The sequence below is a fragment of the Trichomycterus rosablanca genome, chromosome 3 (genome assembly GCF_030014385.1).
Source record: "Trichomycterus rosablanca isolate fTriRos1 chromosome 3, fTriRos1.hap1, whole genome shotgun sequence".
Taxonomy (NCBI): domain Eukaryota; kingdom Metazoa; phylum Chordata; class Actinopteri; order Siluriformes; family Trichomycteridae; genus Trichomycterus; species Trichomycterus rosablanca.
The window spans coordinates 48,157,903-48,182,073 of NC_085990.1; the positions used below are offsets into that span (position 1 = coordinate 48,157,903).

The 24,171-nt window shown below is 40.9% G+C and overlaps 1 protein-coding gene across 1 annotated transcript in view; it reads right to left on the minus strand.

Moving 5' to 3' along the window:
• The window catches only part of grik2 (glutamate receptor, ionotropic, kainate 2), a 289,146-nt gene that overhangs the window by 163,359 nt on the left and 101,616 nt on the right, over positions 1-24,171 (minus strand). The window contains exon 4 of the mRNA XM_062991399.1: positions 9,674-9,855. Within this exon, the coding sequence (XP_062847469.1) occupies positions 9,674-9,855 (182 nt within the window). The remainder of the gene's footprint in view (positions 1-9,673; positions 9,856-24,171) is intronic.

Genomic DNA, 24,171 nt, shown 5'->3' on the forward strand with positions numbered 1-24,171 from the left:
TCTTGATCTATCTATCTATCTATCTATCTATCTATCTATCTATCTATCTATCTATCTATCTATCTATCTATCTATCTGTCCGTCCGTCCGTCTGTCTATCTATCTTTTATCTATCTATCCATCTACCTCTCTTCTATCTACCTACCTACCTACCTACCTACCTACCTACCTACCTACCTACCTACCCACCTACCTATCCATCCATCCATCCATCCATCAATCTATTTATCTATTCATATATTCATGTCTATCCATCTATCCATATATCCATCTGTCTATCCATATATCCATCTGTTGTTTATCCATATATCCATCTGTATATCCATCTATCCATATATCCATCTGTTTATCCATCTATCCATATATCCATCTGTATATCCATCTATCCATATATCCATCTGTATATCCATCTATCCATATATCCATCTGTTTATCCATCCATCCAGATATCAATCTGTCTATCCATCTGTCCATATATCAATCTGTCTATCCATCTGTCCATATATCCATCTGTCTACCTATCTATCCTTCCATCCATCCATCCATCCATTCATCTATATATCTATCTATTCTGTACATTGAACAATTACTCAAAGAACCCATCCACACACATCTTTTTTTATTATTAGGTGAAAAGAGACATGGACAGAACATGCCAGACTGTTGACAGACAAAGGCTAGAGGTAAAGTCAATGATATGGTGTTAAAAATTATTTTGTCTTCTTACCTGTAACTACTGAGCATATTGCATATTATTTATATAATGTTATTTTATTTATATAGGGCAGTTGTAGCCTAGCGATTAAGGTATTGGGCTATTTGAAAGGTTGCTGGTTCAAGCCTCACCTCTGCCAGGTTGTCACTGCCTCAATTGCTGAGACAGTATACTGTCACAGTACTGTAAGTCGCTTTGGATAAAAAAGTGTCTGTAAAATGCTGAAAATGTAAATTAAAATTTAAATGTAGAATAGATGGAAGGCTTTCATTTGTTATATATAAATATACATGTATACAGTAAAAGAGGAGACATTGTACCGTGCACCTGGAGCCAAGAGTGTTAAGGGCCTTGCTCAAGAGCCCAACAGTGGCTGCATAGCAGAGCTGGGATTTGAACCCTAAACCTTCCACTCAACAGTCCAAACCTCTACCCCCTAATATACCACTGTTTCTACACTGTACAGTTAATACCTAATGACTGGTATGTGCTGTATTGTACAGATTGAGTCCAACTGTTATATCAAACTGAGCATTCCCACCCCAGGACCCATATGGCTGTAAAACAATAGTTTAGCAGTCTAAGCATATTTGAAAGTGTCTTATAAAAGCAAAAAGGAATAGCATGGTTTACCCAAAAAGTTATGATGCCTAAAAAAGCCCCATTTTTTCATTCTCTTGCCAGCAGAACTTTTGACTGTGTGCCAGCTCTACTCACTATCTCACTATCATCCTTATTTTTAACGGCAGACAGCAAGTTCTCATTACTCATTCTGCCAGTTCCGGGCTTGCTTATTCACTATGTAGCAGCGCAAGACTTTTATCATTGTGCTCCGAGCGTGTCAGGGTGCTCAACCATGTCATGTGGCTATCACTGTCCTGTGACTGACTGAATCTGTGAGCTCCATCCCGAGTCAGTTACAGTCAGAACCTCTAGTCCTATACTGAGAGCTAAAGTTTTAAATACATAAATAATTGCCTGGAAATGTTTTAGATTAAGCCAGCACGTTGGCTCATTATTTCCAGTTGGAGATACATATATCACGTTCCCCCCAATGATGAGCTCTCTTGACCTTCATTAACATCCTAGCACTCGGAAAATTAATGAAAAGTGCCGTTATCAGGATGAATCATGTATGATCATCTTTAATAATTGATCATTCTGTAAGACTGAGAAACATTAAGACTTTCAGCTCAGTTAGATTTTAGATTAGAAACCCTTTTGTTGCACATGAATTCAACAGTTTTTTTAGTTTATAAATGTACATACACAACCTATTAAGTGTTGTTGTGGCCGAGTGATTAAGGCGATGAACTAGAAATCCATTGGGGTCTCCCTATGTAGGTTAGAATCCTGCCGACAATGACATACTCAGTTCGCAGCCCTTTTATGATGTTAGCCTAAGGTGTAGAGCTTTGGACTACCAATCAGAGGATTGTCGGTTCAAAACCAGGCTTTGCTATGCAGCCACTGTCAGTTCTTTGAGCAAGGCCCTTAACCCTCTCTGCTCCAGGGGTGCCATACAATGACTGACCCTGTGCTCTGACCCCAGCCTCCAAACAAGCTGGAATACACAGAAAATAATTTCACCGTACCGTACATGTATATAAGGTGCTGTGTTCTATTATATAAACTGTAACAGGGCTGGACGTGCCTTGCTACTGAGGTGTGAGGTGCAGTGGGGCCAGAAAGTATTTAGTCAGCCACTGATTGTGCAAGTTCTCCTACTTGAGAGAGGTCTGTAATTTTCATCATAGGTACACTTCAACTATGAGAGACAAAATGAGAAAAAATAATCCAGGAAATCACATTGTAGGATTTTTAAAGAATTTATTTGTAAATTATGGTGGAAAATAAGTATTTGGTCACCCACAAACAAGCAAGATTTCTGGCTCTCACAGACCTGTAACTTCTTCTTTAAGAAGCTCTTCTGTCCTCCACTCGTTACCTGTATTAATGGCACCTGTTTGACCTCGTTATCTGTATAAAAGACACCTGTCCACAGCCTCAAACAGTCAGACTCCAAACTCAACCATGGCCAAGACCAAAGAGCTGTCGAAGGACACCAGGAAGAAAATTGTAGACCTGCACCAGGCTGGGAAGAGTGACTCTACAATAGGCAGGCAGTTTGGTGTGAATAAATCAACTGTGGGAGCAATTGTAAGAAAATGGAAGACATACAAGACCATTGATAATCTCCCTCGATCTGGGGCCCCACGCAAGATCTCATCCTGTGGCGTCAAAATGATCATGAGAACGGTGAGCAAAAATCCCAGAACTACACGGAGGGACCTGATGAATGACCTGCAGAGAGCTGGGACCAAAGTAACAAAGGCTACCATCAGTAACACACTACGCCGAGAGGGACTCAAATCCTGCAGTGCCAGGCGTGTCCCCCTGCTTAAGCCAGTACATGTTCAGGCCCGTCTGAAGTTTGCCAGAGAGCATATGGATGATCCAGAAGAGGATTGGGAGAATATCATGTGGTCAGATGAAACCAAAATGGAACTTTTTGGTAAAAACTCAACTCGTCGTGTTTGTAGGAAGAAGAATGCTGAGTTACACACCATACCTACTGTGAAGCATGAGGGTGGAAACATCATGCTTTGGGGCTGTTTTTCTGCAAAGGGGACAGGACGACTGATCCGTGTAAAGGGAAGAATGAACGGGGCCATGTATCGTGAGATTTTAAGCCAAAACCTCTTTCCATCAGTGAGAGCATTGAAGATGGAACGTGGCTGGGTCTTCCAGCATGACAATGATCCCAAACTCACCGCTCGGGCAACGAATGAGTGGCTCCGTAAAAAGCATTTCAAGGTCCTGGAGTGGCCTAGCCAGTCTCCAGACCTCAACCCCAGAGAAAATTTGTGGAGGGAGTTGAAAGTCCGTGTTGCCCAGCGACAGCCCCAAAACATCACTGCTCTAGAGGAGATCTGCATGGAGGAATGGGCCAAAATACCAGCTACAGTGTGTGCAAACCTGGTGAAGACTTACTGGAAACGTTTGACCTCTGTCATTGCCAACAAAGGTTATGTTACAAAGTATTGAGTTGAACTTTTGTTATTGACCAAATACTTATTTTCCACCATAATTTACGAATAAATTCTTTAAAAATCCTACAATGTGATTTCCTGGATTTTTTTTTCTCATTTTGTCTCTCATAGTTGAAGTGTAGCTATGATGAAAATTACAGACCTCTCATCTTTCTAAGTAGGAGAACCTGCACAATCAGTGGCTGACTAAATACTTTTTGGCCCCACTGTACATCCACACACTTGCAAGAATGAAAATAGAACCTAGGTGCAAATGCTTTAATCAAGGTAGTTAAAAGCCACCAACAGAAATGGCAAAAATCACAAATAATAGGCCAAATTAATAGAAACAAAGTAACAAATGAAAGACACAAAAAATCTGCAGCCCACATGGAGAAAGTGGACAGAACAGGGATAGTGCACAACTGAAAACTGGAAATCACAATACTGTCTGTGACAGGCCTCTCAAAAAAAGGAAAGGTAGGGGACCTTCAGAACCTGCCAGCAATGCACAAGCAACCCCGTGACCCCACCAACTGGCGCACTTCATGACAACAGGTACGTCACGCTGCCTTTGGAACTGGAACCCCTATACCACCTGATCATGGCTTCAGAAAACAGCAAGTAGGTAACAAAGGAGCTTGATTGTCAATCAAGAGATTGACATGTCAGCCATCTGCACCTCCGTGCCTCGTCTGCTGGCCAAAATGGAAAAGCAGAAGGACACGACCAAATTGATGCTCTCTTAATTTGAGAACATTATAAGAACTAATTCATTGAAAAAGACAATTAGGTTGGGAGGAGTTAAGGGTAAAAGAGGAAGAGGATGGTCAACAACAACATTTATAAAGTTATAAGTCTTTTTGACCCTGTTTACATTCATGCCATTAAGCAGATGCTTTTTCATCCAGTGGGACACTATTGTGACCGTATACAATACAAGAAACTAAGGGTTGGGGGCATTGCTGAAGGGCCCAACACTGGCAATCTGGCAGATGTGCTGCCTGAACCTGAGCCAACATTCCGATTACTAGTCCAGTACCTTAAGCACTGAGCTACCACTGGCCTTAATAACTAATAACAATAATAATAATAATGGTATTAAAATTTTATATACACACTATAGGGCTAAAAGTATGTGGACAATTGTCCATGAGCTTACTAGACACCCCCCCCCCCCCCACACACACACACACACACACACACACCACCTCCTTTTTGCACAAGGCTTTACACCAGAGCTTGGACTACTTGTCAGCAGTGATTTGAGCTCATTCAGTCAAGAAGTCGACTGTGATGCTGGATAAGAAGGTCGAGCTCACAACCGATGTTGAAGTTCATTCCAAAGGTGTTTAATGGAGTTCAGGTCAGAACTCTGTACTGGCCACTGGAGAGCCTCTATGTAATGTATAAAATTCTTCTCTATAATACAAGTAATAATAAAGCTTTCTTTTAATTCTTACTGTGTTGAGTTAAAAATAAGGTAATATAATGACATAATTACAAAGCTGACTTTTATGAGCAGAAATGAAAGTGTCACTATTTGTCGCTGTTGCAACTTTAGTAATGAATTGTAATGTATGTAAAAATGCAATTAGGATTTTAGGGTCTGTCAGCAATTCGCACCGATCTCAGCCATGTTCACTTTCCACCCTCTGAGTTGCACCCATTTTCAGTCAATTTTCTGTTGATACCCTTGATTTGCTGCACCTGTATTGTGTTAGTAGTTGCAAAGTCTTTTTCTACTTTAACGTTCTTGCATTTGCAGACTGGTTTGGGCTTTTATAGCACGTCACAAGCCTGTACAAAGCATTGTTTCAGTGATTGCTCAGCGGTTTACATTCAGGACTAGTAACTGGAAAATCGCTGGTTTAAGCCCCACATCTGCCAGGTTGCCACTGTTAAACCCTTAACCCTCAATTGCTTGCAATGCATACAGTCTCAATTGTAAGTCGCTTTGGATTAAGGTATCTGCTAAATACTGTAAATGTTCCATGTTCTACTGGTTTGTATCTTGACCACAGTTTTATGAATATTTTCCTTTGATCCAGAGCCTTGTTCACGACAACCTGTTTGCTGGTCGACCGACCTTACTTTGTTCCTGACCACGTGTCCGGGGTGTGATTTTGAACTGTTTGATTGTAACTTTGTCTCAATAAACAATTCAACTTGCATTTCAGAGTCCTCGTTACAGTTATCTGCATTTAAACAAACAACTTTCAGTAAAAAAATTTCCAGCATGGTCATTAAGCCAAAATTGTAGTTTAATATACTATGAGGAAAACTGCATAATAAACAGGTAAATGTTGTAGTTTGTATTTCAATATTTATTCATTTATTTCTTGATTGATTGATTAATTCTTTTTTTTAGATGTACTGTTTCATCCTGGTCAGGGCTGCACTACACCCGATGCACATGGTGCAAAGCAGGATTACAACCTGGACAGTGGCACTTAGACATCTACTGAGGGTGCATTTACATGAGAAGCATTTTGCGGTTCGCTCACGGCAAGCCTCGGCACAAAGTGGCGCTTTGTTCAGTGCTTGGCTTAAGCAGTGCAATAAAACATCATCAAAGTGTGAATATGAGACGAACCTACATTTGTGTGGAATAACCGTCAAATCCACTCTAAAGCATCCACATACATCTGTGTGTAGCTTCATTTTCCTTACTGTTAAACTTGTGTTATAGCTTGAGGTTCTGATAAATTGTGAGAATCAGCTTTTCAGAGAGAGTTTAAAACACTTATCGCTTAATGTGGTTTAATTTATGAAAAGAACGATGAAGGGAGACTAAACTTCTCTTAATTATTACTGCTCATAAGTTCCCTCCACTAATGAAATACCTCGCTCGTTGTTTTAGTACAGTAAGTCACGTTACGTTTTGAGCTGTTTGTTCTGCCTGAGTCGCTTTTACTGCGTCATATCAAACAGTTCATCTCATTGGAGGCATTGGAAGCAAAGTTCAATCAGGTGCCACACTCCATAGGAAACAACTGCACAGCCATCACAAATGTGGTTTTGCCGCTTCTCATGTGAATGTGCCCTTACTCATTTACATATGAGCTTAATTTATCTTGTTTTGGCCCAGAGAGGAAAGCCAGAGGAGCAGGGGAACAGCTACATGGACAAACTGAGAACATGTAAAACATTGCTACAGAACCCATGTTGCACTTATTCTACCAGCTGTGCCAACAGGCATTATTTATAATAACAGAATCAAACATGGATCAGTTTAGGGGCACGGGAATAAAACAATGTAAGGAACCGGCCAATTCAGATTTGTGTAATAAAATCATAACTGACCAGTTGAATTTTGCATCATGAATGGAATCCCCTGAGTAGGTCTGCTCTACATATAGTAGGTATATAGTATACTTATAGTAGGTACTCTATACATATAAAAGATCTCACACTGTATAACCTTCTGCCATCTGGGAAGAGAACCAGGAACAGTCGGCTCAAAAACAGTTTTTTTTCCACCTCAAGTACTTTATTGAACACCACTCTTCACCGGTAAAACCACAACACCCCGGACTACACACTGGACTGTTATTATTATTTGTCATTTGCACCTGCACTTTACCAACACCCCGGACTACACACTGGACTGTTATTATTTTTTATCATTTGCACCTGCACTTTATCAACACCCCGGACTACACACTGGACTGTTGTTATTATTTATCATTTGCACCTGCACTTTATCAACACCCCGGACTACACACTGGACTGTTGTTATTATTTATCATTTGCACCTGCACTTTATCAACACCCCGGACTACACACTGGACTGTTATTATTATTTATCATTTGCACCTGCACTTTATCAACACCCCGGACTACACACTGGACTGTTGTTATTATTTATCATTTGCACCTGCACTTTACTTTACCAACACCCCGGACTACACACTGGACTGTTGTTATTATTTATCATTTGCACCTGCACTTTACTTTACCAACACCCCGGACTACACACTGGACTGTTATTATTATTTATCATTTGCACCTGCACTTTACTTTACCAACACCCCGGACTACACACTGGACTGTTGTTATTATTTATCATTTGCACCTGCACTTTATCAACACCCCGGACTACACACTGGACTGTTGTTATTATTTACCATTTGCACCTGCATTTTACTTTACCAACACCCCGGACTACACACTGGACTGTTGTTATTATTTATCATTTGCACCTGCACTTTACTTTACCAACACCCCGGACTACACACTGGACTGTTGTTATTATTTATCATTTGCACCTGCACTTTACTTTACCAACACCCCGGACTACACACTGGACTGTTGTTATTATTTATCATTTGCACCTGCATTTTACTTTACCAACACCCTGGACTACACACTGGACTGTTGTTATTATTTATCATTTGCACATGCATTTTACTTTACCAACACCCCGGACTACACACTGGACTGTTGTTATTATTTATCATTTGCACCTGCACTTTACTTTACCAACACCCCGGACTACACACTGGACTGTTGTTATTATTTATCATTTGCACCTGCACTTTACTTTACCAACACCCCGGACTACACACTGGACTGTTGTTATTATTTATCATTTGCACCTGCACTTTATCAACACCCCGGACTACACACTGGACTGTTGTTATTATTTATCATTTGCACCTGCACTTTACTTTACCAACACCCCGGACTACACACTGGACTGTTGTTATTATTTATCATTTGCACCTGCACTTTATCAACACCCCGGACTACACACTGGACTGTTGTTATTATTTATCATTTGCACCTGCACTTTACTTTACCAACACCCTGGACTACACACTGGACTGTTATTATTATTTATCATTTGCACCTGCACTTTACTTTACCAACACCCCGGACTACACACTGGACTGTTATTATTGATCATTTGCACCTGCACTTTACTTTACCAACACCCCGGACTACACACTGGACTGTTATTATTATTTATCATTTGCACCTGCACTTTACTTTACCAACACCCCGGACTACACACTGGACTGTTATTATTATTTATCATTTGCACCTGCACTTTACTTTACCAACACCCTGGACTACACACTGGACTGTTATTATTGATCATTTGCACCTGCACTTTACTTTACCAACAGCCTGGACTACACACTGGACTGTTATTATTATTTATCATTTGCACCTGCACTTTACTTTACCAACAGCCTGGACTACACACTGGACTGTTATTATTTATCATTTGCACCTGCACTTTACCAACACCCTGGACTACACACTGGACTGTTATTATTTATCATTTGCACCTGCACTTTACTTTACCAACACCCTGGACTACACACTGGACTGTTATTATTATTTATCATTTGCACCTGCACTTTACTTTACCAACACCCTGGACTACACAGTGGACTGTTATTATTATTTATCATTTGCACCTGCACTTTACACAACTGTTTTACATACATACGTATAGTTATAGTTATTTAGCAACATACTTATATAGTTATAGTTACAGTTGTATAGTTATCTATTTACATATCTCCTATTATTATTACTGTTATTATAATACATACCTTTTTCAGAGGTTAATTGTTATTATTGCTATTATGTATATAGTACTATGTACATAGATATAATTTCATATGTGTAATTACCTATAGTTATAGTTATATATTAATATTACTCATAGATATGTAACTTTACTGATATTCTCTGTTTTCTTGCACAATGCTACTATTTGCACTTGTGGTAGATGCTAACTGTGTTTCGTTGCCTTGTACCTGTACTGAGCAATGACAATAAAGTTGAATCTATCTATCTATCTATCTATCTATCTATCTATCTATCTATCTATCTATCTATCTATCTATCTATCTGATATTATACGAGAGAATAATACTGATTTTACGCTGGTATATTTGCAGCTCACCTGTTTGAGAATGTTAGCAGCCATCTCGTGGCCACAATCGAAGATCACATGGAACTCTTTTCCTCGTTTCATCTCCTTAAGAAGAGGCTTAGTGTCCTTCGTTTCTGCTGGCAACTGACGGATTTTTAACCGGATGTTGTAACGAGAGGGGGCTTTAATGAGCTCCTGTAACCGGATCAGACCTGAACGAATGAGACAAGAAGCATAAAGAGAGATTAGAGAGGAAAGGAAGAACAAAAAGAGCACAGAACAAATAAAAACTGCTTTCTAAAAATAGAGAGTAGATTTTATAAGAGGAGGCTGCAGCCCAGTTTTAATATATAGATTTTAATATGAACGTGGAATAAGTGAAGTACTATCCCGCATTCATTTAAATCCCTTGCCTTTAATTAGAAAAAGATAAGAAAGCACTATGAATAGATTTCTAATATCAGTTTAATTTGAATGAAATCTATTCCTCTCTGAAATTGTCATACTGCCAACGCTGCTGTATTCTCTCTCCCCCAGTCGTTCACTCTCGCATTCACTGATTCTTTCCAGCAACTGTGATACTGTTTAGGCTGAGACTGAAAGATTTCAGACTAAAGATGGTCGGCCATCATGTTTAAGCAGGAAATTTGGCCATTACTTAGCAATTTAGGATTTTGCATTTGCAGTTTTTGCACTGTTCACGAATGCAGATCCATCCTATATGTACACATTATACATACACTGATCAACCATAACATTAAAACCACCTCCTTGTTTCTACACTCACTGTCCATTTTGTCAGCTTCACTTACCATATAAAAGCACTTCGTAGTTCTACAATTACTGACTGTAGTCCACCTGTTTCTCTACATTTTTTTTAGCCTGCTTTTATCCTGTTCTTCAATGGTCAGGAACCCCAAAAAGACCACCACAGAGCAGGTATTATTTGGGTGGTGGGTCATTCTCAGCACTGCAGTGACACTGACATGGTGGTGGTGTGTTAGAGTGTGTTGTGCTGGTATGAGTGGATCATGTTTTTAAACACCTCACTGTCACTGCTGGACTGAGAATAGTCCACCAACCGAATACAGTGCCTTGCAAAAGTATTCGGCCCCCTTGAACTTTTCAACCTTTTGCCACATTTCAGGCTTCAAACATAACGATATGAAATTGTAATTTTTTGTGAAGAATCAACAACAATTGGACACAATCGTGAAGTGGAACGAAATTTATTGGATATTTTAAACTTTTTTTAGAAATAAAAAACTAAAAAGTGGGGCGTGCAATATTATTCGGCCCCTTTACTTTCAGTGCAGCAAACTCACTCCAGAAGTTCAGTGAGGATCTCTGAATGATCCAATGTTGACCTAAATGACTGATGGTGATAAATAGAATCCACCTGTGTGTAATCAAGTCTCCGTATAAATGCACCTGCTCTGTGATAGTCTCAGAGTTCTGTTTAAAGCGCAGAGAGCATCATGAAGACCAAGGAACACACCAGGCAGGTCCGAGATACTGTTGTGGAGAAGTTTAAAGCCGGATTTGGATACAAAAAGATTTCCCAAGCTTTAAACATCTCAAGGAGCACTGTGCAAGCGATCATATTGAAATGGAAGGAGTATCAGACCACTGCAAATCTACAAAGACCCTGCCGTCCCTCTAAACTTTCAGCTCAAACAAGGAGAAGTCTGATCAGAGATGCAGCCAAGAGGCCCATGATCACTCTGAATGAACTGCAGAGATCTACAGCTGAGGTGGGAGACTCTGTCCATAGGACACAATCAGTCGTACACTGCACAAATCTGGCCTTTATGGAAGAGTGGCAAGAAGAAAGCCATTTCTCAAAGATATCCATAAAAAGTCATCTGGGAGACACACCAAGCATGTGGAAGAAGGTGCTCTGGTCAGATGAAACCAAAATCGAACTTTTTGGCCACAATGCAAAACGTTATGTTTGGCGTAAAAGCAACACAGCTCATCACCCTGAACACACCATCCCCACTGTCAAACATGGTGGTGGCAGCATCATGGTTTGGGCCTGCTTTTCTTCAGCAGGGACAGGGAAGATGGTTAAAATTGATGGGAAGATGGATGGAGCCAAATACAGGACCATTCTGGAAGAAAACCTGTTGCAGTCTGCAAAAGACCTGAGACTGGGACGGAGATTTATCTTCCAACAAGACAATGATCCAAAACATAAAGCAAAATCTACAATGGAATGGTTCACAAATAAACGTATCCAGGTGTTAGAATGGCCAAGTCAAAGTCCAGACCTGAATCTGTGGAAAGAGCTGAAAACTGCTGTTCACAAACGCTCTCCATCCAACCTCACTGAGCTCGAGCTGTTTTGCAAGGAAGAATGGGCAAAAATTTCTGTCTCTCGATGTGCAAAACTGATAGAGACATACCCCAAGCGACTTGCAGCTGTAATCGCAGAAAAAGGTGGCGCTACAAAGTATCAACGCAAGGGGGCCGAATAATATTGCACGCCCCACTTTTCAGTTTTTTATTTCTAAAAAAAGTTTAAAATATCCAATAAATTTCGTTCCACTTCACGATTGTGTCCCGCTTGTTGTTGATTCTTCACAAAAAATTACAATTTGATATCGTTATGTTTGAAGCCTAAAATGTGACAAAAGGTTGAAAAGTTCAAGGGGGTCGAATACTTTTGCAAGGCACTGTATATCCAGCCAACAGCGCCCCATGGGCAGTGTCCTGTGACCACCGATGAAGGTCTAGAAGATGACCAACTCAAACAGCAGCAATAGATGAGTGATCGTCTCTGACTTCTACAAGGTGAACCAACTAGGTATGAGTGTCTAATAGAGTGGACAGTGAGTGAACACGGTATTTAAAAACTCCATCAGCATTGTTGTATCTGATCCACTCATACCAGCACAACACACATTAACACACCACCACCATGTCAGTGTCACTGCAGTGCTGAGAATGATCCACCACCTAAATAATACCTAATCTGTAGTGGTCCTGGAAGAGTCCTGACCATTGAAAAACAGCATGAAAGGGGGCTAACAAAGTATGCAGAGAAACAGATGGACCACAGTCAGTAACTGTAGAACTACAAAGTGCTCCTATATGGTAAGTGGAGCTGATAAAATGGACAGTGTGTGTAGAAACAAGGAGGTGGTTTTAATGTTTTGGCTGATCAGTGTATATCATGAGTGAAAATATACTGTAGATCAAATTCAAACCATTTCAACCACATTATTATTCCATATAAAACACCTGGTATGACTGGACCTTCCTTTATTACAACGCTTGTTTAGTTTATTTTGTTACTGTCTCTGACAATCCAGCATTTTATAAAGGTTTATTGTGTTTTTGGGGCCCTGGAAGGTATGCCTGAATCCCTTTACTCCTGGTCAAATTAAATATTAAGCCAATTCCTAGCTTTAACTCCTAATTAAAACATCTGTTGAGTTACTGTATGTAAGCCAGCTTACTAATTTGTCTTACTATGTGTTGTCCCACTTTTAGACAGAATTAATTACCCTGTGCACATTGGTGACCTTCATCAGTTACACAACATTCTCACTGGCCATAAAGGGCTTCAGGCTAGCACACGCCTTCTCTGACCAGGACAAAACCACTGGCCACATCCTAACACCAGTCAGCGGCATCAGTGCCTTTACCAGACTGAAGGAGTCACTGTAGCTGTAGAACAGCTCTGTCTGGGGGAAGGATGGTGGCCAAAGCCCTGAAATTACTGCCTTGTGCCCAGTGTTTCCTGATGGAACTGGTCCCACGTTTTAGACCAGTCATAGATTCTGACTTTTTAAAACTTTTTAAAATTCTCTTAGGCATTAAACTTACACACTTATGTTCCTTTTTCCATCTGAATACACTACAAACGTCTATTGACACTCAAAAGCACATTAAAAAACATGGACTTAAATGTGGAATTTGCACCTTTTTAATGCTTTAACATCCTCTATTCTTGTAAGAAAGCTTTTAATCAGATCTTGAAACATAACCGCTGGGATTTGCCATACAAGCATTACTGAGGTCAGACACTAATGTTGGTTGATAGGAGCTGGCTGGTGGTTAGTTGGTGGAATTCATTCTAAATGGGATTGAAGTCAAAGCTCTTCATACTTTATTTTTTTATTTCACCAAACTTCATATGGCACAATATTAACATACTGTAGTGTGTTTCTAAAATTTGTCTATTCCAGAATTAGCCTTTAGTCATTAAAGAATCATCCGAGAAATGATTCATCAGTCTTGACAATACATGACACTGCTCCAGAGTCTGCTCATGCTTGTTGCTAATAGAAGCAGTTTGGAATTCAAAGTGTCGCAACTCAGGACAAATCATAAACTAATTTTCATGTCATTTCATTTTTATCAACTGCTTTATCCAGGTTAGAGTTGTGGCAGGAATATCCTGGACACAGTATCAGGTGTGTCAGCTAAAGACATGGTCAAGGAATTATTTCTATATATATCTATATATATCTATTTCAATGCCACAATGATTTGATTCTGCTTTTAATATTCTGACAAGACAAGCAGTGGTAGCTCAATGGTTAAGGTGCTGAGCTAGTAATCAGAACGTCGCAAGTTCAGGTTATGATTGTTGGGCCAATGAGTAAGGCCCTTAACCCTAATTGAAAATCACTTTGGATAAAAGTGTCTGCTAAATAAAGCAAATGACGGCACGATGGCTTGGTGGGTAGCACTGTTGCCTCACAGCAAAAAAGTCCTGGGTTTGATTCCCAGGTGGAGTGATCTGGGTCCTTTTTGTGTGGAGTTTGCATGTTCTCCCCCTGTCTGCATGGGTTTCCACCGGGAGCTCCGGTTTTCGGTGAACTGGAGATACATTTTTCATGACTGTGTTTGACACTAAATGTGTGAACTGATCTTGTGTAACCAGTAACTACCTGTTCTGTCATGAATGTAACCAAAGTGTGTAAAACATGATGTTAAAATCCTAATAAATAAATAAATTAATAAAATTAATTAATTAGCATTTCCAGTATGGAGAGTCACATGACATTTGCAATACAAATCCTTGGCTTAGACACAGTGACACAGCTCATAGATTGTGTACCACACAGCAACATACGCTACTGTGGCCAGATTGGATGCTCAGCTCATGTTCGTTCCATGTCTGGCCAATCTGCTTTTCTCTTCAAACACATGAAGAAGGTAAATTAGCAACGCTAAACATAAATGAGTGTGTTGTAATTATCCAGATCCTATCCAGTGTGTTTCTGCATAGCGTACGGTATTTACTGTACGGTAAAGATACACAGCGACTTACTGAAAATGATTAAATGAGGCGTGAGATCATTGGCTCAAACATATGTTTGCAGGTGGGATGCAAGAGCTCAACGTGTACGTCCATGAACTACACATTTTCAGGTACACTGCACCACTAAAGAAATCTTTTTAAAATTACCAGAGGCTAATGCTAGCCAATTATTTCAGTTCCTCAGTTCTTATTTCACACCTCCGTCGAGCTAAGTCTTACAGATCACCAAAAAGACGGGTCAATTTTAATGTAGCTCTTACCGCACGGACGGCCTCGTTTAAGTTCAATTACACGTGTTGAACAAATTGCAGACAGATTAAAACTAGTTTCCGGTCAAAAGGTTTTAATAGCCAGCATGAAGGGCAAGAGCATTCTACTCTGTGGAAATTACACTCACACATGCATTCTCACAGTCTTTTTTTTCTTTTTTCATTCACATTTTTTTTTTAATTTAGCAGCACTCATGCTGGGAGAAAAGAATCTGTGCTGCTGCCAGATGTATCTAAAGAAAGAGTTTCTGCAGCTTGTTCTAAACTTCCTCGTAGTAGCGAGCACTATTAATTCATTTAGCCAGCGTGGAGGAACATCTGCGCCTCAGCGTCAAGCCTGGTGCATTCTTAAACACCTTGTCAAAGCTCCACACAGACGGACCGCTGGTACCAGCAGAAGGTTCTGTGTTTGTTTTCGGAAACGTCAACATCTTATTAGACCAGCTTTGCGCCAATGTAAGATTAGCATTCGGTGACATGGAGCTATATGAAGTGCTCTAGGAAGTAATTAAAACTGGCATCATCAGATTGCAAGTGTAATCATAGACTGATTTACAACACTGCGATGTGACAAGCCTGCATTTAAAGAAGTATATATATATATATATATATATATATATATATATATATATATATACACAGTATATATATATACTGTATATATATATATATATATATACAGTGTATCACAAAAGTGAGTACACCCCTCACATTTCTGCAGATATTTAAGTATATCTTTTCATGGGACAACACTGACAAAATGACACTTTGACACAATGAAAAGTAGTCTGTGTGCAGCTTATATAACAGTGTAAATTTATTCTTCCCTCAAAATATCTCAATATACAGCCATTAATGTCTAAACCACCGGCAACAAAAGTGAGTACACCCCTAAGAGACTACACCCCTAAATGTCCAAATTGAGCACTGCTTGTCTATTTCCCTCCAAAATGTCATGTGATTCGTTAGTGTTACTAGGTCTCAGGTGTGCATAGGGAGCAGGTGTGTTCAATTTAGTAGTACAGCTCTCACACTCTCTCATACTGGTCACTGAAAGTTCCAACATGGCACCTCATGGCAAAGAACTCTCTGAGGATCTTAAAAGACGAATTGTTGCGCTACATGAAGATGGCCAAGGCTACAAGAAGATTGCCAACACCCTGAAACTGAGCTGCAGCACAGTGGCCAAGATCACCCAGCGTTTTAAAAGAGCAGGGTCCACTCAGAACAGACCTCGCGTTGGTCGTCCAAAGAAGCTGAGTGCACGTGCTCAGCGTCACATCCAACTGCTGTCTTTGAAAGATAGGTGCAGGAGTGCTGTCAGCATTGCTGCAGAGATTGAAAAGGTGGGGGGTCAGCCTGTCAGTGCTCAGACCATACGCCGCACACTACATCAAATTGGTCTGCATGGCTGTCACCCCAGAAGGAAGCCTCTTCTGAAGTCTCTACACAAGAAAGCCCGCAAACAGTTTGCTGAAGACATGTCAACAAAGGACATGGATTACTGGAACCATGTCCTATGGTCTGATGAGACCAAGATTAATTTGTTTGGTTCAGATGGTCTCAAGCATGTGTGGCAGCAATCAGGTGAGGAGTACAAAGATAAGAGTGTCATGCCTACAGTCAAGCATGGTGGTGGGAATGCCATGGTCTGGGGCTGCATGAGTGCAGCAGGTGTTGGGGAGTTACATTTCATTGAGGGACACATGAACTCCAATATGTACAGTGAAATACTGAAGCAGAGCATGATCCCCTCCCTCCGGAAACTGGGTCGCAGGGCATTGTTCCAGCATGATAATGACCCCAAACACACCTCTAAGACGACCACTGATTTATTGAAGAGGCTGAGGGTAAAGGTGATGGACTGGCCAAGCATGTCTCCAGACCTAAACCCAAAATAGAACATCTTTGGGGCATCCTCAAGCAGAAGGTGGAGGAGCGCAAAGTTTCGAATATCCGCCAGCTCCGTGATGTCGTCATGGAGGAGTGGAAAAGCATTCCAGTGGCAACCTGTGAAGCTCTGGTAAACTCCATGCCCAGGAGAGTTAAGGCAGTTCTTGGAAATAATGGTGGCCACACAAAATATTGACACTTCAGGAACTTTCACTAAGGGGTGTACTCACTTTTGTTGCCGGTGGTTTAGACATTAATGGCTGTATATTGAGTTATTTTGAGGGAAGAATAAATTTACACTGTTATATAAGCTGCACACAGACTACTTTTCATTGTGTCAAAGTGTCATTTTGTCAGTGTTGTCCCATGAAAAGATATACTTAAATATCTGCAGAAATGTGAGGGGTGTACTCACTTTTGTGATACACTGTATATATATATACAGGGGTTGGACAAAATAACTGAAACACCTGGTTTTAGACCACAATAATTTATTAGTATGGTGTAGGGCCTCCTTTTGCGGCCAATACAGCATCAATTCGTCTTGGAAATGACATATACAAGTCCTGCACAGTGGTCAGGAATTTTAAGCCATTCTTCTTGCAGGATAGTGGCCAGGTCACTACGTGATGCTGGTGGAGGAAAACGTTTCCTGACTCGCTTCTCCAAAACACCCCAAAGTGGCTCAATAATATTTAGATCTGGTGACTGTGCAGGCCATGGGAGATGTTCAACTTCACTTTCATGTTCATCAAACCAATCTTTCACCAGTCTTGCTGTGTGTATTGGTGCATTGTCATCCTGATACACGGCACCGCCATTGGATGCACATGGTCCTCCAGAATGGTTCGGTAGTCCTTGGCAGTGACGCGCCCATCTAGCACAAGTATTGGGCCACGGGAATGCCATGATATGGCAGCCCAAACCATCACTGATCCACCCCCATGCTTCACTCTGGGCATGCAACAGTCTGGGTGGTACGCTTCTTTGGGGCTTCTCCACACCGTAACTCTCCCGGATGTGGGGAAAACAGTAAAGGTGGACTCATCAGAGAACAATACATGTTTCACATTGTCCACAGCCCAAGATTTGCGCTCCTTGCACCATTGAAACCGACGTTTGGCATTGGCACGAGTGACCAAAGGTTTGGCTATAGCAGCCCGGCCGTGTATATTGACCCTGTGGAGCTCCCGACGGACAGTTCTGGTGGAAACAGGAGAGTTGAGGTGCACATTTAATTCTGCCGTGATTTGGGCAGCCGTGGTTTTATGTTTTTTAGATACAATCCGGGTTAGCACCCGAACATCCCTTTCAGACAGCTTCCTCTTGCGTCCACAGTTAATCCTGTTGGATGTGGTTTGTCCTTCTTGGTGGTATGCTGACATTACCCTGGATACCGTGGCTCTTGATACATCACAAAGACTTGCTGTCTTGGTCACAGATGCGCCAGCAAGACGTGCACCAACAATTTGTCCTCTTTTGAACTCTGGTATGTCACCCATAATGTTGTGTGCATTGCAATATTTTTAGCAAAACTGTGCTCTTACCCTGCTAATTGAACCTTCACACTCTGCTCTTACTGTTGCAATGTGCAATTAATGAAGATTGGCCACCAGACTGGTCCAATTTAGCCATGAAACCTCCCACACTAAAATGACAGGTGTTTCAGTTATTTTGTCCAACCCCTGTATATATATACAGACACGTGCACAGATAGACCCCTAGTGGTGCTCAAGCACCTGCCCTTTTGCCCTGGATGAGAAAAGTGCCCTTTCTGCTGGAGCCCAATTTTTTTCTACATTCATCAATATTTAAAAATAAAAATTACCCTCTCTGTCATCTATTCCCCTCAAAAGTGTTTTGATATCTGACGGGCATTTATTTGAGTTCTTGTGAGAATTCTGCCCCGATCTGATCCGCGGCGCGCACAAGCTCCCGCCTTGCCCCTCCCTCCTCCTCCTCCAGTGCTGAGCGCCAGGCCAAACCGCTGCTACACACTTCTCCTCTGACCCGCAGCATCAGACAGACAGGTAATGACAGTGTTTCATACAAAGAGCATCCATGCATAATGCCTAGCCTACACGTTTTGTACTCATGAGTCATGAAATACGTGACTTCAAAGCCTTGTCCAGCTGTTTACTGACGTTTGTCATGTTTAATGAAGGGGGAGGGGGACAAACTGCAGCAGACAGACAGACAGACAGACAGAGAATTTAAAGACAGTTTTACTGTTTTACAAATTAGACAAGTTCACTAGTTTTGTTTCATTTAAAATCTTACTTATTTTAATGTGAAAGCCTGAAGAAAAAAAAAAGCATGAGCACAAACACTTTGCAAGAGAATGTCAAGTATCTCTCACAGTAAAGTGTTGAAAATAGATACAAACATACAATATTTTATAATTACAGCATCCTGGCCAAAACGCTGTGTAGGAAAAGTCACCTTTAGTCAAGGAGTTATTTTCATGCAAGCATTTATACTTCAACAGTTGAGGTTTACAAATGAGGAATAATTTTGCTAGGTAATTAACATTACAAACTAATATATGTAGAAGGCTAAATATAATGCTCTATGATATAGCATACAGAATACAAAAAATTATGAATAAATAGGAAAATGTTATTTAGCTGTCTATTTGATTTTATTGGCATAATAAAAGGCCCATTGTTAACATTAACTACCCAAGGTGGGTTTCTGATTTGAAATCAAAGGTAGGTCTTAAGTTGAGCTACATGACAGTCTGGTGAGGTAAATTGAGACTAGTAATGGTATATTATTAGTGTAATGCTTCAACTCTGTCAGAAAACAGTAAAATTATGTATACTGTGTTCTCCCCTTTATGGAGATTCAGTAAGTCACTCTTGATTACTATGCACAACATTGAAATTTTGCAGCATAATGCCAAGAAAAGAAAGGTTACAAAAGCAGAAAGAAAAGGAACTACAGCAAGCAGCTCAGGGTAGCAGCTCTCTTTTATCCTGGATTAGGCCATCTACCAGTAAAGCAAATGAGGGAGATGAATCAGTATCAGTTGTTTGGTTATTAAAAAGCATGCACAATATGGCCTTGTTTTTGCCTGTTTTTCATTTATTTATGCAATTTGATCATTTGAGTTATTTGATTAGATGTGTATTGATTGTGTTAACAAAAATAAATATATAAGTTAAATATCCTACTGTTTTTTTTATTTATTTTATCAATAATTTTGGCGATGGGTACCCTTTTTTTGGCTTGAGCACCTGCCCCCAAAAATGTTTGTGCACGTGCCTGTATATATATATATATATATATACAGTGTATCACAAAAGTGAGTACACCCCTCACATTTCTGCAAATATTTCATTATATCTTTTCATGGAACAACACTATAGACATGAAACTTGGATATAACTTAGAGTAGTCAGTGTACAGCTTGTATAGCAGTGTAGATTTACTGTCTTCTGAAAATAACTCAACACACAGCCATTAATGTCTAAATAGCTGGCAACATAAGTGAGTACACCCCACAGTGAACATGTCCAAATTGTGCCCAAATGTGTCGCTGTCCCTCCCTGGTGTCATGTGTCAAGGTCCCAGGTGTAAATGGGGAGCAGGGCTGTTAAATTTGGTGTTTTGGGTACAATTCTCTCATACTGGCCACTGGATATTCAACATGGCACCTCATGGCAAAGAACTCTCTGAGGATGTGAGAAATAGAATTGTTGCTGTCCACAAAGATGGCCTGGGCTATAAGAAGATTGCCAACACCCTGAAACTGAGCTACAGCATGGTGGCCAAGGTCATACAGCGGTTTTCCAGGACAGGTTCCACTCGGAACAGGCTTCGCCAGGGTCGACCAAAGAAGTTGAGTCCACGTGTTCGGCGTCATATCCAGAGGTTGGCTTTAAAAAATAGACACATGAGTGCTGCCAGCATTGCTGCAGAGGTTGAAGACGTGGGAGGTCAGCCTGTCAGTGCTCAGACCATACGCCGCACACTGCATCAACTCGGTCTGCATGGTCGTCATCCCAGAAGGAAACTGACGCACAAGAAAGCCCGCAAACAGTTTGCTGAAGACAAGCAGTCCAAGAACATGGATTACTGGAATGCCCTGTGGTCTGACGAGACCACGATAAACTTGTTTGGCTCAGATGGTGTCCAGCATGTGTGGCGGCGCCCTGGTGAGAAGTACCAAGACAACTGTATCTTGCCTACAGTCAAGCATGGTGGTGGTAGCATCATGGTCTTGGGCTGCATGAGTGTTGCTGGCACTGGGGAGCTGCGGTTCATTGAGGGAAACATGAATTCCAACATGTACTGTGACATTCTGAAACAGAGCATGATCCCCTCCCTTCCAAAACTGGGCCTCATGGCAGTTTTCCAACAGGATAACGACCCCAAACACAACCTCCAAGATGACAACTGCCTTGCTGAGGAAACTGAATGTAAAGGTGATGGACTAAACCCAATTGAGCACCTGTGGCGCATCCTCAAGTGGAAGGTGGAGGAGTTCAAGGTGTCTAACATCCACCAGCTCCGTGATGTCATCATGGAGGAGTGGAAGAGGATTCCAGTAGCAACCTGTGCAGCTCTGGTGAATTCCATGCCCAGGAGGGTTAAGGCAGTGCTGGATAATAATGGTGGTCACACAAAATATTGACACTTTGGGCACAATTTGGACATGTTCACTGTGGGGTGTACTCACTTATGTTGCCAGCCATTTAGACATTAATGGCTGTGTGTTGAGTTATTTTCAGAAGACAGTAAATCTACACTGCTATACAAGTTGTACACTGACTACTCTAAGTTATATCCAAGTGTTAGTTCTATAGTGTTGTCCCATGAAAAGATATAATAAAATATTTGCAGAAATGTGAGGGGTGTACTCACTTTTGTGATACACTGTATATATGCTGTGTCTTATCCACTCATACCAGCACAACACACCCTAACACACCACCACCATGTCAGTGTCACTGCAGTGCTGAGAATGATCCACCACCTAAATAATACCTGCTCTGTGGTGGTCCTGTGAGAGTCCTGACCATTGAAGAACAGCATGAAACGGGGCTAACAAAGCATGTAGAGAAACAGATGGACTACAGTCAGTAATTGTAGAACTACAAAGTGCTTCTATATATATGGGCTAAACCAACACTGCTTGCACCCCCTTACACTCATCAGACAGACAGTAATCCATGTGGGTCATAACACCTTGTTCCCAGGGTAGACCCACCACATCACACCAGGAAACAGTATTACTGAAGAGGACTAAATGAACGAATAAATAAAATTGTGCAGTTTTTTAAGTAATTCAGTTTACTCTGATTGGTCAGTCAAAATAGTTCCAAGGTACAAATGTCTGTGTGATGCCTTGTGATAGAATAAAAGCTCTGTTGTTTGATTTCATATTTGTATTGCAGACCCCTATTCTGACTGTGAAGGGCCGTCCCTAACACACACACCCCCAACATTTCTTTTCATCTACATACAGAGAGCAGCATTACATACAGAGTCCCGTCTCTGTGCAGGCACCTTCAACCAGCATTAGCAATGAGGAGTCCCTTCGGCCCACCCTCCCTCAGACGCAGCCAATCATGTCTGTGTAGGCACCCTGCTGGCTGATAGCTGTTCTGAGATTAAAACTCGAAAACTCAAGATCCCGGCAGTGGTGGTCTAGTACACCCACAGACTTTGTTTTCCTTTACAGCCATAGTATTATAAAATGCAAGCCATTTACCAAAAAGCTGCCATGTTTTTATTTGTGAGCAGTTAATATTGGGCTAAAATATAGTTTCAACAATTCTGTTTAACGGTGTTCTATGAATATTTTCAGTGTATAAGCAAAGGCAAGAATATTTATCTATAATTATAAATGTCCATGTGGTTCAGCGTGGATTTAAATTATATAAATGCCATCGCCTCGTAGGGCAGTGATAGCTCAGCCATCAATGTACTGGACTTGTAATCAGAAGTAAACGTTGGTCCCTTAAGCAAGGCCCTTAACACTCTTTTGCTTAGACTGTACATGGTCACAGTTGTAAGTGGCTTTTAACAAAAACATCTGCTAATATTGTAAATGTATTATGTATTATTGGGGCATCAAATTGCTGCGACACTAGGAAAAAATGACCATGTAAAACTCTGATCCATCCGGGGAATACTAGCCAAGCATATGATGGGTTCGCTCCTTCATTACTGTGAATGGTGCTGCTGGTTTGGCGCGCTCACACACACCAAATTGAAACAGATCACTGAAAGAGTCCTGTGAGATGCTGGGTGCACTCCAACAGTCCATCTATCAATTCAAGCTCCTGCTTCAATGCTGAAGTGTGTTTCAAACACTCGGCACTAACACACACACACACACACACACACACACAAACGAATAATTGCATGTATAAATCAATTCATTAAACTGTAAGTATGGCTTGGGAAAGCAGGTAATGTTGGTGCCACACATCAGCACACCAGCAATTAGGTTTTATTCCAGGTTCCAGTTGCTGTCTGTGTGGAGTAAGAAATGGTTCTCTGTGGGTACTGTGGTTTCAACTCACGTGCCAGTACATCGATTAACTACCTTCTATTACACCTAAATGTTATTGTAATATATAACTGACAGTCTGATGTCCTGGATGTATTCCTGACTCACCCCTAAGTTTGGGAATAAAATTTAGACCCACTGGAGCTGTGACTGAATTGAAATGAAATTGAATTGAAATTTCTATTTTTACTCATCAATCAACATCTAATCAACCCAAACCCTTTTAAATATGTTATAGAAACCCATTTTGCAGAAATTAACATTATGATCACCTACTTGTTTCTAGACTCACTGTCAATTTTATCAGCTCCACTTACCATATAGGAGCACTTTGTAGTCCTACAAGTACTGGCTGTAGTCCATCTGTTTCTTTACATACTTTTTTTGCCTGCTTTCACCCTGTTCTTCAATGGTCAGGACCCCCACAGGACCACCACACAGTAGGTATTATTTAGGTGGTGGATCATTCTCAGCACTGCAGTGACACTGACATGGTGGTGGTGTGTTAGTGTGTGTTGTGCTGGTATGAGTGGATAGGACACAGCAATGCTGATTGAGTTTTTAA